Source organism: Gracilinanus agilis, chromosome 4 (assembly GCF_016433145.1).
Source record: "Gracilinanus agilis isolate LMUSP501 chromosome 4, AgileGrace, whole genome shotgun sequence".
Classification (NCBI taxonomy): Eukaryota; Metazoa; Chordata; class Mammalia; order Didelphimorphia; family Didelphidae; genus Gracilinanus; species Gracilinanus agilis.
Window position 1 is genome coordinate 280,754,434 of NC_058133.1, and position 17,304 is coordinate 280,771,737.

At 37.5% G+C, this 17,304-nt stretch overlaps 1 protein-coding gene across 1 annotated transcript in view; it reads right to left on the reverse strand.

The window, feature by feature from the left end:
- Nucleotides 1-3,092: 3,092 nt before the first annotated feature.
- The window catches only part of LOC123246433 (24-hydroxycholesterol 7-alpha-hydroxylase), a 100,834-nt gene continuing 86,622 nt past the window's right edge, over nucleotides 3,093-17,304 (reverse strand). The window contains exons 11-12 of the mRNA XM_044675333.1: nucleotides 4,818-4,905; nucleotides 3,093-3,507 (exon numbers count right to left, since the gene is read on the reverse strand). Coding sequence (XP_044531268.1) covers nucleotides 3,436-3,507; nucleotides 4,818-4,905 — 160 coding nt within the window. The 3' untranslated portion in view covers nucleotides 3,093-3,435. The remainder of the gene's footprint in view (nucleotides 3,508-4,817; nucleotides 4,906-17,304) is intronic.

The window sequence follows — 17,304 nt, forward strand, 5'->3', positions numbered from 1 at the left end:
ATGCAAAAGGGGCAGATTTCCCCAGCTCCTCCTTTCTTTCACCAAAGTGCAAAGACTACTCAGACAATGTCAATTCCTACGAAAAAAACAAAAGTAGGTCATTGGCAGACCTTGTGACCTTGATGCCTCTCAATGGACTTTTAGTTTTCTCTCATTTTGACTAGTCACTAGACTGTCTCAATTATCTCTAAGAGGTTAACTCTTTTAAGTTGAGCTAAAGTGGGCACCCATCCTATGCTAATTAAGTGTTTTGCTCGAGTTTTAAAAGGTTGCTGAGAACACTCATAAATAGCCTTTCTTTAGCTGGCAGAACCTCAAAGGCTGCTCTGACTTCCAGGTTGGTTGATGATAAAGGGCATAGAACACAAGAATTTCAGAGTCGGATGAGTTTGAACTTATGTAGACAGCAGTTGTAATTCAGTCATTTCAGTCATGTCCAACTCCTCATGACCCCATTTGAGTTTGTTTTCTTGTTTTTTTGGCAAAGACACTGGAGTTTGACTTTTCTTTCATCAGCTCAGTTTCCAGTTGAGGAAACTGAGGCAAATAGGGTTAAGTGTCTTGAACATTTTTTAAATAATTTACTAATTTTTTATTGTATTTTATAATTTTTTAATTGTATATAATGTAAAAAAAATGTAATTACTCATTACAATTAGTAAATGTCTGAGGCTGGATTTGAACTCAGGTTTTCTTGATTTCCTGACTTGAGTCCTGGCACTCTACCTACTGTGCCACTTACCTGCCCCATGCAGACACAATTATATAATAATAATAACTAGCATTAATATGGCACTTTAAGGTTTGCAAAGTGCTGTATGTTATCTCATTTGATCCCCACAACAACCCTGTGAAGTAGTTACAAATATTATCCCCATTTTATAGTTAGTGAAACTAAGACAGATTGGAGGTAAATGATGTGCCAAGAACTACACAGCCAGTAATTATCTAGGGGGCAATTTGAACCCAGGTCTTTTGGACTCCAAATTTGAGTTCTTTCCACTGTGCTCTTTCTTCATCTACCATGGAATGAGTGTTAGATCTGGAGTTAGAGAACCTGGTTTCAAACTATGGCTCTGGCCCTTCTAATCTGTATGTCCTTGACAGTCATTTAAGAGACACCTTTCTGAGCCTCAGTTTCCTCATCTGTAAAAGAGAGGATTAGATGGGGTGACCCCAAGTTCCCTTCCAGCTCTCTGTCTGTGATTTGGTTCTTGAGCCACCTAAATCTTTGTTCCCCAGGGCTTGACTAATGTTCCTCAGTAGCATGAACCAGTGAATGTGGCTCCTAGGGAGTAATTTGCTCATTGCTATAATATAATTTAATAAATAATAATTTTCTTTGGGGTAATTGGGTAAGTGTGGTGAAGCAAAACAAACCAAAAAAAAAATCTGATCCAAGAAAATGTATTTATTATGAAATTAATTAGGCACTACTATTAACACAGCTGAGTTAAGGGCTCAGACTTTCCTCCCCCATACAAAATATAAACTCTTTTCTTCGATTCACAGTGAACATCCTGAAGGCTTACAATATAAAGAATTATATTCAAAAGCAATTTAGCCTTGTCAGGTTGTTATAATCTTATCCTCCAGGTATAAGTAACCGCTCTATGCTGTAAAAGACTGAAAGACTGATTTCAGTTTAACTATCAATTAATAAATCAATTCAAACCTTTTTCACTGATCACCCACCATGTGGAAAGGAACTCAAAGGGATAGAGAGAATCCGTCACCAAGTCAATTCAATTCGACCAGAAGGAACAGAAAGAATCTGTCTCCAGAGTTAGACCGCGAATGGAAGTCTACCATCATTCACTTTATTTCCGATCTGGGTTTTCTTGCACAACATGATGAATATGGAATTATACATTTCATGAGAGCTCACGGATAACTGAGATCAGATTGTCTGCTGTCGTGGGGAGGGAGGGAGAGAATTTGGATGGCAAAATGTTAGAAAATAAATGTTAAAAATTGTTTCTGTGGAGACATGGAGCTCAGTGGCTCAGTAAAGGGCCAGACCTGGAGGTAGGAGGTCCTGGGTTCAGATTTGACCTCAAAAACTTCCTTGTTGTGTGACCTTGGACAAGTAGTTTAATTGCAATTGCCTACCCCCTACCTCTCTTCTGCCTTGGAATCAATACTTAGTATAGATTCTAAGACAGAAGGTAAACATTTAAAGGGGAAAAAAATTATCTCTACATGGAACTGGGGAAAAAATACAAAAAAAAATATTACTGGAAGAAAAAAACAAATAATAGTAACAATAAAGAATCTTTCACAAATTCTATTAAATGAGACTAATATGTGTAAATACCTGCAATGAAAAAGAATAAATGTTCATTAAAGGCCTGCTATGCTCTGGGTCCTGTGCTAAGTGCTCAGCGTTTTACAGCTATTAACTTGTTTGATCTTTACAACCACAAAGAAACAGAGGCAAAGAGGTTAAGTGACCTGCCCAGGGTCCCACAGCTAACTTATGTCTGAAGGAGCATTTGAATTCAGGTCTTTCTGGTTCCTGTCTAGCACTCTATCCATTGTGCCGCCTAGCTGCTATATGAAATACATTTTTATGCAATTTAGTAGTGGATACATTTAAAATAATTTTAATTAGTGGAATGATAATAGTGTAAGTGCTACATAATTCTAGAATCATATCAACCAAATCAGAATCTTTTGGTGGGGGGGAGGAGGTGGTCCAGATCTAGGATTTCAATGATATTGGAAAGTTCCAGTATGGAAATTCTCTTCACTGATGCAGGCTGACGTGTAGTCTAAGACTGGGGCACTGGGCCATGATCGCACAACTATGTATTTCAGAGGCAAGATCTAAACCCAGGTTTTACCGAATCCAAGGTTAGGCCTCTATATTATACCACACAGCCTCAGGTATTTTTTCATTAATTGACAGTTATTCAGAATTCATCTTGAGCAAACATTTTATATATATATATATATATATGTACATATAACTTATTTATAATTATTATGTATTATATATATATATATAATATTTGTATATACAACATAGCAAATAATATACTTTGTGGACTTTTTTCAAGGGTCCCTGAAAACTGAAGTAAAAAATTTCAATTTAAAACAACATCTGTATCATGTTATATATGCTTATGGGTGAAAAATTGCTTTTAAAGTAGTTACTTTTAATATTTTTGAGACAACATTTCCAGTTTTCCATAAAATTGATACTTCATTTGCTTTTTCATTTACGTTTTTGTCCATTGTTGAAACACTAATTTAATGAATATACAGTAATTAAACTCAATTACCCATAAAAACAAAAATTCCATCTAGTTCTACATAGTTAACTAAGATACTTTAGTGGTAGTACATTAGTTCAGCAAGTACAATCTTGCAGGATTTAGGACAACTCAGGAATCTGTTTAGTTATTGGCCCATGTTAAGATGAACAAGCTTTTATTTTCTGCATTTATATTCCACTCGACATGGCGTCACTGGCTTCTGGACTCCCACTAATTGGTTAAAATTCTGAAAACAGAAATTGAGAAACATTATTTAAACAGATCAGTATGGAAACAAGCGATTCAATTAACCCTAACTTCATTTGCTTTTTAGAAGTCATACATTCAGTCCCATAGCTTTTAGCTTGATTGCTTGCTTTTCTTTTTTCTTTTTTTTTTTTTTTAAACCTTTCAGCATCAATGTTTGGCTGATTTGGTGGTGGTGGATGGGATGAGTCATGACTCAAGATTCAAACTCTCTTGGGGCGTTGGTAGATAATTGAATGTATAACTGGGGCCAGATAGTCCTCTGGTTATGGGCCTTTTTAAAAGCTAAGCTATCTGACCCTCATCAAAAACAGATTATCTTTTTCCTGGTGCAACCCCTCTCTCCCAGTCTTTTTCACTCTTGTTCTTCCTCTTTTGCATTCACTCAAAGATAGGTAGACAACAGATGGATGGACAGACGGATGGAAAGACAGATGATAGTCAGGTAGATAGCTAGCAACCTAAGACAGACAGACAGAAAGAGAGGCAGATGAGATAGACAGACTGATAGGTAGGTAGTGTAAAAGGGAATTCTTGGTTCTCTTTGAGTTCACACTTGTGAAAAGGGAATCCTTTGTTCTCTCTTTTCAGTTAACACTTTTGTTGGAAATAATTTTGAATCTGCACAAGCTTGAACTAGGTGGGAGAAGCTTGAAAGCCACTTAGTGAGTTCACACCTTACTTGATGCTAGCTAGAGAACAAGCTAGAAATTCTCACACAGAAAGGTGTGAGAACTCAGACAATTTGGAGGCTGTGATTGGCCCTTGTGAAAAGGGTCAGGGACAGGAAACTACCATGAAAGCCATTAAGGCAGGCTGGTGGAGCAGTCTGATGAAGTAAGCTAGTAGAGAGGGAACTCTAAGAAGAGAGTCACTAAAAGAAGGAAGTTGGCTTCAAGAAGGTCGGCTCAAAGAAGAAAGTAGGCCTCAGGAGTCACCTTCAGCTCCAGTCACCATCTTGGGTGAGTGGATAGCTGGTTCTCCCTTCCTGTCTTCTGGAGATAGTTTAATTCTGATTAAAGGTTAACAAGTCCTGGCTGAGCCAAGCACTGGAACAATATTTAGTTAGATAGGTTAATGTCTTTTCTACTCTTTTGCATTTCTCTACTTTATAAATAAAAGATTTATAATTTTCATATATTTAGCCAAACCATTAATTTTAACACACAGCAGGTAGATAGGCAGCTTTCTCTCTCTTTTGGGAAGATTCTATGATTTCAGAAAAAAAATCTTTTTTAAAAAATCAACTCTTTAAATATCTTTAGACATATCTAGATAGATTTATTTTACCTGTTTTGGAAATGGATCCAGCAGACTAAGTTGATACTTGTAAAATAATAAAGCCACATAGATCTCAAGCTCCAGTAGAGCAAACCACCTAAAAGGAAAAGATAGCAATAGAGATAACGGGAGGCATATAATTCAAAGAATATCTAGAAAATATATCAATGTTTTGCAATTTGTTCCTCAGTATAAACTTCTACCAGTGAGTGAAAGGCAGTAAAAAAATTATTTCTATGCTCTATTAAATATATAAATGACCTGATCTGGGACCAGAAAATTAAGATTTTTTTTTTTTAATTTGTCCCCTAAAACCATCTGGAAAATATGTTAATCAGATTTGGGGAGATAGCAGGGCATGGTGGTGAGAGGGAACTTTGGATTCAAGAAGATTTGTGTCCAAGTTCTATTTCTGATGTAGGATTATTTTGATGACAATGGGCAAATCACTTATTGAACTGGTGCTCCCTCCCAACAAATGCCTGGATTTCGATGTTTCGATGACAAACTAGTCAGAAGAAATTTGGAGCACTGTTGAAGGAAATTTCCACACTGGGATGTCCATTTAACCAATGAAATCATGAATCTAAATCCTTTCCTCCTCACATGTACAAAAACAATTAGGATCTGGAGAAATCCAAGTATTATTATGATTTAGATGGATACCATTTCAATTTTCCATAACCTTCATGCTACAAATGTAGCCTTATATAATAATAAACACTAAAGTCAATGTACTCTGTCAGTCATAAAATTAAAGGACTTAGAGCTGGAAAAGACTGCTGATGATTACATAGGCTAACCCATTTGACTTAAAGATTAGAAAGGGAGGTCCAGAAAGGCAAAGTCCAAGATAGAATTTGAACCCAGATCCTTTTCCTCCCAAACCAGTGCTCTTTCCTCTATCCTACTGTTCCCTAAATTCTAGGCAATAAAATATTTCCAATCTAAGTCTCTGTCTAAATTAAGCAGCTCTAGAACAAGTCTTTATTCTATATTCCTTTGAAGTTTCCAAATTTCTTCTGACTACAGTTTGTCAAAATCACTTTTACTAACAATTTGTAATAAAGTATGCTGCTGTTGAATTTCACAGAAAGCTGATCAAGGTCCTTGGAGACTTTTATGAATTTCGCTTCTTGTGAGATAATTCTTGGTTTTCTTTGGAAATTCTTTTGGAAATTCAGCTAGCAGAGCTGAATCTAGAGAAGGAGCAGCTCATTTCAACTGAAATAATCATAAAATCAGTTAAGTTTCACCATAAAGAGAACACAATTCAACCATCTCATTTTATAGGAAACTGAGGTCCTCAGTGGCTAGGTTAAAACAAGTATATCTGGAGGACATTGCCATGTCTCTTATTCTCAGTCACTCAACTGAGCAGTTTTATTTATTCATTTATTTGCATATTTATCATTTGTTTATTTTAACATTTAGCCATATACAAACATCAGGCAGTTTTTATATTTCCTGGTATTATACAGCTAATGTCAACCTGGTCATCCAGCAAAACCCTTTCTGATTCAACTGGAAATATCAAAAGAGAGGATGAATTCAGTTCTAAAATGCACTACTTTGTGTGATTATCTGGGCTTTAGTTTCCTTAAATGTAAAATGAGGTCATTAAATGAGTTATCTCTAACTCTGAAAATCTATGACTATGATAATTATGCAAAGCCAGATATAGAATCACCATCCAAAAAGATCTTGACAAGCTAAAACATCAGAATGAATCTAGTAAGATGAAATTTAAAAGGCTTAATGTAAAGATTTTTACCCTTGAGTTAGAAAAAAAAAATCAATTCACAAACACAGGACTAAGGAGGTATCATTACAGGTTTGTCTGAAGAAGACTTGCTTTGTTCCTTGTTTTTTTTAGTCCTTACTTTCTGTCTTAGAGTCAGTATTGTGTATTGGTTCTCAGACAGAAGACTGGCAAAGGCTAAGTAATGGGGATTAAGGAATTTGCTCAGAATCACACAGCTAAGAAGTATTTGAGGTCATATTTGAATCCAGGTCCTCTCATCTCTACATATGGCTCTCAATCTCAATCCACTCTGCCACCTGCTCTTCATCTAGGGGTTTTAATGTGGATTGTATATTTAATATGAGTAACAGGGGAATGTGGTAGCCAAAAACAAGAAGGAAATCTTTAACATTGAGAGGCAGAATTTCCAGAAATAGGAGGAGATAGTTCTTCTGTCCTACTCAGGCCAGAAATTAAATACTTGGTTCAACAGTTCAGAGTACCCCAATTTAAGAAAGACATTAACAAGCTAGAGGACAGCCAGAGAAAGAGCTCAAGAGTGGTAGTAGGCCATAAATCATGCCATATGAGGAGGAAAAGTTGAGGAACTAGGGTTGTTTACCTTGAAGAAGAGTCAAGAGGAAAAAGATAACTGCATACGAATCTTTGAAGGGCTTATGGAAGACAATTTGACTTAGTCTATTTATCTCCAGAGGACAAAACCAGAAGTAAAGGGTGAAAGTTGCAAAGTGGTAAATTTAGGCTTAATGTGAGAAAAAACAAACAACTTTCTAACACTTGGACCTCTCTCAAAGCAGAATAGGCTTTTCCCTCATCTGTGGTTTTCTGGCAGAGATTAGACAATCACTGGGTGGGTATGTTCTAGTGGGGATTCTTTTGGGTTGAACCAGATGGCTTTTGTAGTTCCTGGCAAATCTCTAGAATAGAAGGTAGGCATTAAAAATCAAATCCAAAATCTTCAGAGCTTTTCTAATGTGACTTTAAAAGTCACTTTAATTCCTTGGCTTTCCATTCCCACAAAGGGACTAGAAGAAAGGATCTCTAAGATTTCCAACTCTAAAATTCTATGATTCTAATTGAATCAACTTATTTTCCAGATAAACATCTGGAGGCCCATGTAAGATGTAAGGTGACTTACTCAAGGTCACACAGATAAAGTGAGAGGGAAAGAGAAAAGGAACCTGAGAGTCAATGTTCATTTTGCTACATCATACCAGCTCTTATATTATTCCTCAGTTCCCCAAGAGGTATATAAGTTCTCCAAATTCTATTTTTCTTTGGAGTTGTCAACTAGCACAGTGATTTCTCCCAGGGGTTGGTACTCAGGGTAGCCAGAGTCTTGGGACTCTGTATGGGATTTAAGCAGGTGACTCTATGTGGAGGTCTAAGGATTGTACCATCCCTCTCCTGAATAAAGACATGTTTTTTCTGACTATTTAATAGTTCTGTGTTTTTTCCAGTTTAACAGAAGGAAAGATAAATTGATTATTCAGAAGCACTATGAACTATAATTATTTTAGGATTTTAAAAATTATTTCTAATGTCAGAAAATAAAAAATAATAAAAGTTATTATTCATGCCAGATTTATTTATCATACTTATAAGAACAACATGACATAATTAAAAGTTGATGAAAACATAAATGTGTTAAAATTTTATAAATAACATATTTGTTTGTTTTTCCTGTGAAGGTGTATAATAAATACTTGTTGAATTCAACATCAAATATTTAATGTGTATCTGCCACATACTAAGCATTCAATGAACTAGGTGATGGGGAAAAAAGAAATAAAAGGCATAATTTCAAGAATCTTATAAGACATATTCATAGGATAAGCACAAATTTATAGCTGAGAGACCTAAGCAAGTATCTAATCCAGCTTGCCCATTTTCCAAATCAACTATTACTATATTAACTATAAAAAGGTGACTTTAATCTCCCTGTAACTCATTTTCCTCATTTAAAAAAAAGAAAATTCTCACTACCAAAGACTTTCTCACTGTCAAATGGTTTGATATTAAAAATCAGTATGGTCCTATTACTGAGGATGACATCAGACATGATCTATTAGCACCTCCTTTTTGCTATTGTATCCTCTTTATCTCACTTGCAGAAGCAACAAAATCTGTTGGTTCCCCTTCTTAGAATGTGAGTTCCATAAAAGTCAGTTCAGACTTGACTTCGTTTGTAACTCCAGTACATAGCATTGTGCTTTGCTCACCACAAATTATATATATATGTATGTATGTATGTATTCATTTCAATAACATTCACTTTATCATTCTGTCTTTAATTCATTCCTTCTATCAGGGTAAGAATAGGAATTACATGGATTCAGTTATACTTCGCCACTGTGAGAATTTAACATCAGTTCACTCCTCATTTTCTTGGTTCTCTAGGATCAGTCTTGGGGTAAGGTATTAGAAGGAAAGTTTCATTTTGAATTTGAATCTATTTCACTCCCCTCCCTTTGATTGGATTAAAAGCAAGGTCTGAGGCTGTCTTTATCCAGACACTTTATCTTCACTGGGGAGGACACTGGAAGCCTCCTGGCTCCCTGACATCCTGTAAGATGCTTGCTTCTTGTCCCATGTGACTTCCAGCATCCAGAAGTCCAGTCTTTGGTCTAGAGTCTAAACTGAGGTCAAATCTGTCCAGTCAAAGAGATCCAGAAAAAAAGTGACATCACTGGGTGGGGGAGTAGAGTATAAATTATGGATCAAGGAAGCTTTCTGTTCAAACAACAGGAATTAACCAAGACTTGAGGTTCCCCAGGGAGCTTAGGTTAGCCAGGGAAGAAGGTGTGTGATTGGTCAGGGGGCTATGGGGAAGAAAGATGCCCTTTCTTCCCCCAAGGTGCTTTCTGATATTTAATAAATAATAATAAATTTATATATGTTCCCCAGAGAATTTTAATCTTAACATCATAGCTGACTTTCATATCTATACCTAGGATCCAAATGTCATGGTTAAACTTTAATCCCACATCTTTATCTTCTGAGAATCTCCAACTGGATTTTTTGCTAGAACCTCAAACTCAACAGATCCAAAACTGAATTGAACATTTTCCTTTCTCACCCTGACCCTTCCTAATTTTGCTTTTTCTGTTGATGTTAGCAACTTGGTACCTTTTGGTCATCCAAGAATGAAGTCTTGAAATCATCTTTGAGTCTTTCCCCTTCTTCAATCCTGTACATTTAACTGGATGCCAAATCCTATTGATTCTTTTTTTTCCCCAGGTTTAATTTTTTAATTTTTTTTTATAAAAATTTTCCATGGTTACATGATTCATATTCTTACTTTCCCCTTCACCCCCCAAACTCCTCCCCCCATAGCCGACATGCATTTCCACTGGTTTTAACATGTGTCATCAATCAAGACTTATTTACATATTATTGATAGTTGCATTGTTGTGATTGTTTCGAGTCTACAGCCTCAATCACATCCGCATCAACCCATGTGTTCAAGCAGTTGTTTTTCTTCTGTGTTTCCTCTCCTGTAGTTCTTCCTCTGAATGTGGGTAGCGTTCTTTTCCATAAATCCCTCAGAATTGTCCTGGGTCACTGCATTGTGCTAGTACAGAAGTCCATTACATTTGATTTTACCACAGTGTATTGGTCTCTGTGTACAATGTTCTTCTGGCTCTGCTCCTTTCATTCTGCATCAATTCCTGGAGGTCATTCCAGTTCACATGGAATTCCTCCAGTTTATTATTCCTTTGAGCACAATAGTATTCCATCACCAGCATATACCACAATTTGTTCAGCCAGTCCCCAAATGAAGGGCATATCCTTGTTTTCCAGTTTTTTTGCTACCACAAAAAGTGTGGCTATAAATATTTTCATTCAAGTCTTTTTATCTATGATCTCTTTGGGGTATAAACCCAGAAGTGGTATGTCTGGATCAAAGGGCAGGCATTCTTCTAGCACTCTTTGGGCATAATTCCAAATTGCCATTCAAAATGGTTGGATTGGTTCACAACTCCATCAGCATGCATTAATGTCCCAATTTTGCCACATCCCCTCCAGCATTCATTACTCTCCCCTGCTATCATTTCATTCATTACTCTCCCCTGCTATCATTTTAGCCAATCTGCTAGGTATGAGGTGATACTCAGAGTTGTTTTGATTTGCATTTCTCTAATTATTAGATTAGAATTATTGATTCTTATTGTTCAGACATTTCAGGTGTGTCTGACTGTGATCCCATTTGGGATTTTCTTGGCAAAGATACTGAAGTGCTTTGACTTCTTCTCCAGATAATTTTACAGATAAGGAAACTTGAGGCAAGCAGAGTGAAACAACAAAGTCAGCAAGGTCACAAAGCTGGTAGTGTCTGAGGCTCAATTTAAACTCTGGTCCTCCTGATAGAGCTCAGGCTCTATCCATTTCACCACCTAGTTGCCTATCCATTTTACCTTCACAACATCTCTCACATCCATCCATTTCATGGTCATTCTGATGGGGGTGGGGCAGAGCTGAGAGTCAGCAAGATGTGAAGAAAGAAGGATAAACAAAGATTCAAGGCTGAAGAACAGTGCTTTGTTGAACCAAAGTTAACTATGTAGGTCAAGAATATAAAGGGAAGGGAATGAGGCCAGAACAAAGATGTTTGACTATAAGAACTTGTCACCAGGCTAGTTCAGGCCCTCCTTATCCCTCACCTGGACTACTATAATATACTCTAATTAATGTCACTACTGGGTGCTTCTCCCTCTCTCTAATCTACCCTCTATAAACAGGATTATTGTTAAGAAAAAGATCAATTGCTGCTAGGGGGCACAGTGGATAGAATCATGCCTAGAATCCAGAGGAGCTAGGTTTGGAGGGAGGGAGGGAAGGAGGAAGGAACGAAGGAAGAAAGGAAGAAGGGACAAAAGAAGGAAGGAAGGGAGGGAAGGAGAAAGGAAGGAGAAAGAGAGGGAGGAGAAAGAAGGAAGGAGGAAGGAAGGGAGGGAGGGAGGGAGGAAAGAGATTATTCTCTACCATGCTTTTAACAAAATCTTCAGTCACTTTCTATTCCCATTAGGATAAAATATAAACTCATTAGTTTGGTATTTAAGCACCTTCACAATCTGACTCTGACTTCCCCATTTATACTTCTTTCACATCACTCCTCTTTGTGTCTCCTATTATATAAGTTAAAGAACCCTATATACTAGTGATTGCAAACCTTTTAAGGGGATGGGTGATGTGAGAAATGTCCTCAAGCATGTGTGGAGAGGGGGAAGGGAGTGGCCTGGCTCCATATCTCTTTGGTCTTCTAGTAATGAACTCTGGCAAACTCTGTGCTAGGGTCATAGCATGTGTACCCACAGAGAGGGCTCTGAGTGCCCCCTCTGGCATGTGTGCTAGAGGTTTACCACCATGGCTATATATCATCTCTTGCCTCCATGCATTTAGGCAGTTCTACCTCCATGCTTGAACAACTTTCATATACTGTCTCTCCCTTTCAGAAGTCTTCTCCTACAAGGCTAAAGCTTAGTAGCATGTCATCTATGAAGTCTTCTCTCATCCCCGCTTGGGGAAAAATGTTCTCTCCCTCCTTACCTTTTCAGAAGTACATAATGTGGCTCCTCTTTCACCTCTAATACTTCAATGTATAGTTATGGGCGCATGTGTTTGTTATATCTCCACAGAATAATGCAAAAATCTTGAGTGCAGGGACTCTTGTTTTGCCTCTTTGCATTATTAGCACCTAGAAAAGTACCTTGCATAAAGGCACCTGGTTGTTGTCCTTTGTGTTTGAGAAAGACCAAAATGACAACACTGGTGGTGTTGTAATCATCTGTAAAATGAGCTGGAGAAGGAAATGACAAACTACTCCAGTATCTTTGCCAAGAAAACCCCAAATGGGGTTATAAAGAGTTAGACAAGACTGAAAAAGGACTGAACAGCAAAATAATGTTAAGGTGGAAATATTTTGACTCATGCATAAAATAGATTTAAGTAAGGCAGAGTTGCAGTCATTAACCTCAATCCATCTTCCAGAGACATCAAAGTCTAGTGGCAAGACAAAAGTCAAGACAAGTGGTGATGGTAGGCACCTAATGTTTTCTGAATGACTGAATACTACACTGCATTCTTTGAAAGTCAAGACAGTATGTGCTAAATGTGAAAAGAGTGATAGACAATAAATGATGGAGTTTAGAGAAGGGAGAGGTGCTGAAAACACTGACAGTCAAGCAAGGTTTCATGTAGGACAGTGTTGGTGAATCTATGGGCACAGGTGCCAAAGATGTCATGCAGAGTGTTTTCTGTGGACATATGGCCACACACACCCCTAGTTCATTACTAGAAAGGCAGAGGGACTCAGACAGAGCTGTTCCTCTCCCCTCTCCATGGTGCCTGATGACTTTTTTTTCACATCACCCAATCCTCTGCCTAGCAACCAATGGGTGCGCATAGAAGGTAACAGGGGCAGCTCACAGGAAACAGAGCTGGATGGGAGTGGAGCTCTCAGGCCATTCCCCTCCCTCTCTCTATACTCTCTGAGGACATTCCTCACTTCACTCACCCCTCCACCCAGCATCCCAATGGGAGCACTTCCTCCCTCCCCTGTATAGGGTAAAAGGGGTGGGGCACGGCACATGGTCTGGAGAGTGGGGTGGGGGTGAGGCCCGGCACTCCATCTCTAAAAGATTCACCATCACTGACCTAGGACATGGGATTTGAGCTGTCTCTAGAAGGAAGAATAACACTGAGATCACTAATAAGCACTTATTAATCATGTATATTCCAGCCACTGCATTGAGCAATAAAGATAGAAATATTAAAATGAGGTAATTCCTACCATGAAAGAATTTACATTACAAATTTAATATGCCCACTTAGTAAAAAATATGATATGTTTTTTGTCCAGGCATCATTTCATACATGGAGGAAACCTTTTTTCTGAAAATCTCCTCTAACAAATGCAGATCAGCAACTAGTCTAAACAGAGGACATATACAAAATAAAAATTTAGGGGACACTAACAACTAGGGAAATCAAGAAAGGCTTCTTGAAAGAGGTGGTACTGCCCCAAAGAGATAATAAGGAAAAATGTTTGTACAAAAATATTCATAGCAAAAAAATTTGAAAATGAGGGGGTGTCCCTACACTGGGGAATGGCTGAACAAATTGTGGTATATGATGGTGATGGAATACTATTGTGCTATAAGGAACAATAAACTGCTTGATTTCCATATGTAAGATTTAAAATTGAGGCTGGTTGTAGCTTATCAACTTTATTAAATCAAAAGTAGTAGTAGTAGTAGTAGTAGTAGTAGTAGTAGTAGTAGTAGTAGTAGTAGTAGTAGTAAAGAGAGGAAAAAGTAGGAGAGAGATCGAGAGTACTTAAGCTTTCTAATCTGCACCACCATTATGGGCCTCTAGCTACAACCCAGCAAGGGTCCACTCTGCTCCACCATGCACACACCCAAGACCCAGACTTCCTCCTGCTCTCAACTTATAAGCTTTTTTCTCCACCCACTAAATCTCACATGTCACATGAATCATTGTTTCTTGTCTCCTTGGTTTGTTGGTTCTTTAACTTCCTTTTTCTGAGGCTCATCTATACCTGAATTTACTCAGTGATATTTGACTACCAGGTCACTGAGAGATGATGTAAAAAAAAAGTGACACTGGAGAGAGAGGAAATTCACTTCCAAAACATATGAGCAGGAAAGACCTCCATGAACTGATGTGGAGTGAAATGAGCAGAACCAGGAGAACGTTATACACAGAGCCTGAAACATTGTGGGATGATCATATGTAATCAACTTTGCTAATAACAGCAATGCAATGATCCAGGACAATCCTGAGGGACTTATGAAAAAAAAATACTATCCATGTCAAGAGAAAGAACTGTTGGGGTAGAAATGCAGAAGGAAAAGCATTTGATATATGGCTTGTTTATATGGATATAGAATGTGGGGTTTTGGTTTTTAAAAGATTACTCTATTGCAAAAATGAATAATATGGAAATAGGTATAGAATGATAATACATGTATAACCCAGCAGAATTGCTTATTGGCTCTAGGAGGGAGGAAGGAAAAGTGGAGGGAAAGAACATGAATCATGTAACCATGAAAACATATTTAAATTTTAAAAAATAAATAAAAGAAAGGGGTGGCACTGGAACTGATCCTGGAAAGAGGTAGGGCTTCCAAGAGGGGGAAGTAATGAAGAAGAGCATTCTAGTTATTGGGTTGGTTTTTAAACCAACCAAATTAGGTCTATTTTTAATCCTTTGTTCTTTAGACATCTATAAAATGTCAAGATGAGGAACTTGCTAGGTGTCACAGTGAATACATCAGGTCTGGAGTCAGGAAGACTCATTTCCCTAAGTTCAAATCTAGCCTTAGAAACTTAGCTGTAGGACCCTGGGCAAATCACTTCGCCCTGTATGCCTCAGTTTCCACATCTATAAAATTATCAGGAGAAAGAAATGGCAAACCAATCCAGTATATTTACCAAGAAAATCTCAAATGAGGCCATGAAGAGTCATATACAACTGAAAAATGATTGAATAGCAAAATAATGTCAAAGTGGAGATATTCAATTGGAATTGGAAATGTGGAACTGGCACTTAGGAGAGATATAAATGATGAATATGCAGATTCAAGAGTCATCTATAGAGAGATGATAGTTGAAATAGCAGGTGAGAAAGTAGCTAGAAGTTTGATTAAGCAAACAAGGGGTGAAATAGGGCAGTAGTTGGAGGGGATATGTCAAGTGAAGGGTCTTTGATTATTTGTTTTTAAAAGGATATAGAGTTCTAGGTATCCTTGAAAATAGCAAGCAAGACACCAGTGGAAAAGGAAAGATTGAAAATTAGGGAAAAGAGGTATGAACAAAAAGGAAAGTTCCAAAATTAGAAAGAATAAAATCAAGGGCATAGTAGAGCCACTGGTACTGGCAAGGAGGACAACCTCATCTTCTAGGAGGAAAAACAAAGTGATAAAGCTGAGGTGATTTGATGTATGGAATTGGGGAGAAGAGAAAACTCAAATGAATGGCCTTGATTTTTTTCAAGAGCAAAGGAAGAGTGTAGTGAGTTGGATAGTGTGGCTTGAAGATGTCAAACATGGGACACGAGTGGAAAGTAATCCTGAAAAGTTATTCTAGTTTTCTATATGTTTAATTTGAGACTGAATTCCAATGTTCTCTTCTGAAAAGAAAAATAAAGAAAAAATGTTTCTCTCCCATACTCCCCCCACCCTCATCCACCTCTTACCCCTGTGTGATCCCATGATCCCTTTTTTCCTTCTGCTCTGAAACTACTGCTGGCACACATGACATCCTTTGGAAAGCTTCCAGAGCTGCCAAGAGCAGAGGCCCCGAGGCAAATTCCTAGTTGCCAACAGCTGCAGGTTATGAAAATAGAATCATCTCTTCCTGGAGTTCAGAGGAGGCAGTGTACATGCATATTTATCACAAACATTATATACTGGGACATAACTATTATAGTTAAAAGGGAAGTGATACCTTCCTTCCCTTTCACAAATCATTTAAGAAAGTAAATCAGGTTTATAGCTGGAAGCAGAGTGGACTAGGTAAGAGTATTTGACTGGAAGAAAGGAAGAACAACAGTTCATATTTATATTGTATGGTATTTTTCACAATAACCCAGTGAAGTAGGCAATCTGTTATTTAACACCACTGCATAGATGAGGAAATGGAAATTCAGAGAGTGACTTGTACAAGGTGAAATAAACTATTAAATGTTAGAGCCAGGCCTCAGTCTTGGCCTCAACACACTTTTGTTTACTTTATGCTACCCATTCAGAAATGTATTAAAAGGTTGACTTTTCCCACTCATTTTTTATTCTGACACACTTCCAGATATCTCCATTTTTCATAAAACACCATGGACAGATCTGTTCTGACTGGATCTCCAGTGCAATGTGTAGATGATGAAGAGAACCCAATTTAGGCAGATAGAAAGAAACATTTCAAACTAACTGAGATGTCCCAAAGCAGTGGGTTTGATGTTACTGGAAGTTCACAAGTAAAGGCTAGAGGATGACTTTTCTGGGATATTGTAAAGGAGATACCTGTTCAGGTATAGAATGGGTTAAATGGTCTTTGGCAGTCTGTGTGATTCTTTAATGGCTTTGAAAAATCAATCTTTGGTGAATTCAACAAATACTTACTAAATTCCTACTATGCACAAGGCATTGTGCTAGATGTTGTAAAGGATATAACAATAAATAAGGTAAGCTTTTGCTTTAATATAAGATATACATATACAAGTAGTTAAAATATGCTACTTATATTTTTTGCATGCATTAGAAGGCCTGGTTTCCAGTTCTGGCATTGTCACTAAATACTTATGTCAGCTAAGGAATATGTAATCTCTTTTGGCCTTAGTTTCACTATCTATAAACTAAAGATGCTGGATAGACTATTTCTAAAATCTCTTCCATTTCTCAAATTCTAAGTTTCTACCTTTCTCTAAATACTTTCCAGATTTTTTTTGGAAGGGCAGAGGAGAGTGGTTCATAGCTTCTCAGAGAGAGAGAGCTATGTAAGCTACACCTTGAATGATGGGTGGGAATGACATTCAAGTCAACAAGAACAGTATAAGCAAAGGTTTGTGGACAGAAATGTTCAGCATATGTTGGAGATGGCATGGGCTAGCAGAAAGAAAACTGGATTGGAAGTCAAAATCCCCAGGTTCTAGTTCTGGCTCTGCCACTAATTATCTATGTGTTTTTAGGCAAATGAATAAACTCCATTGGCCTC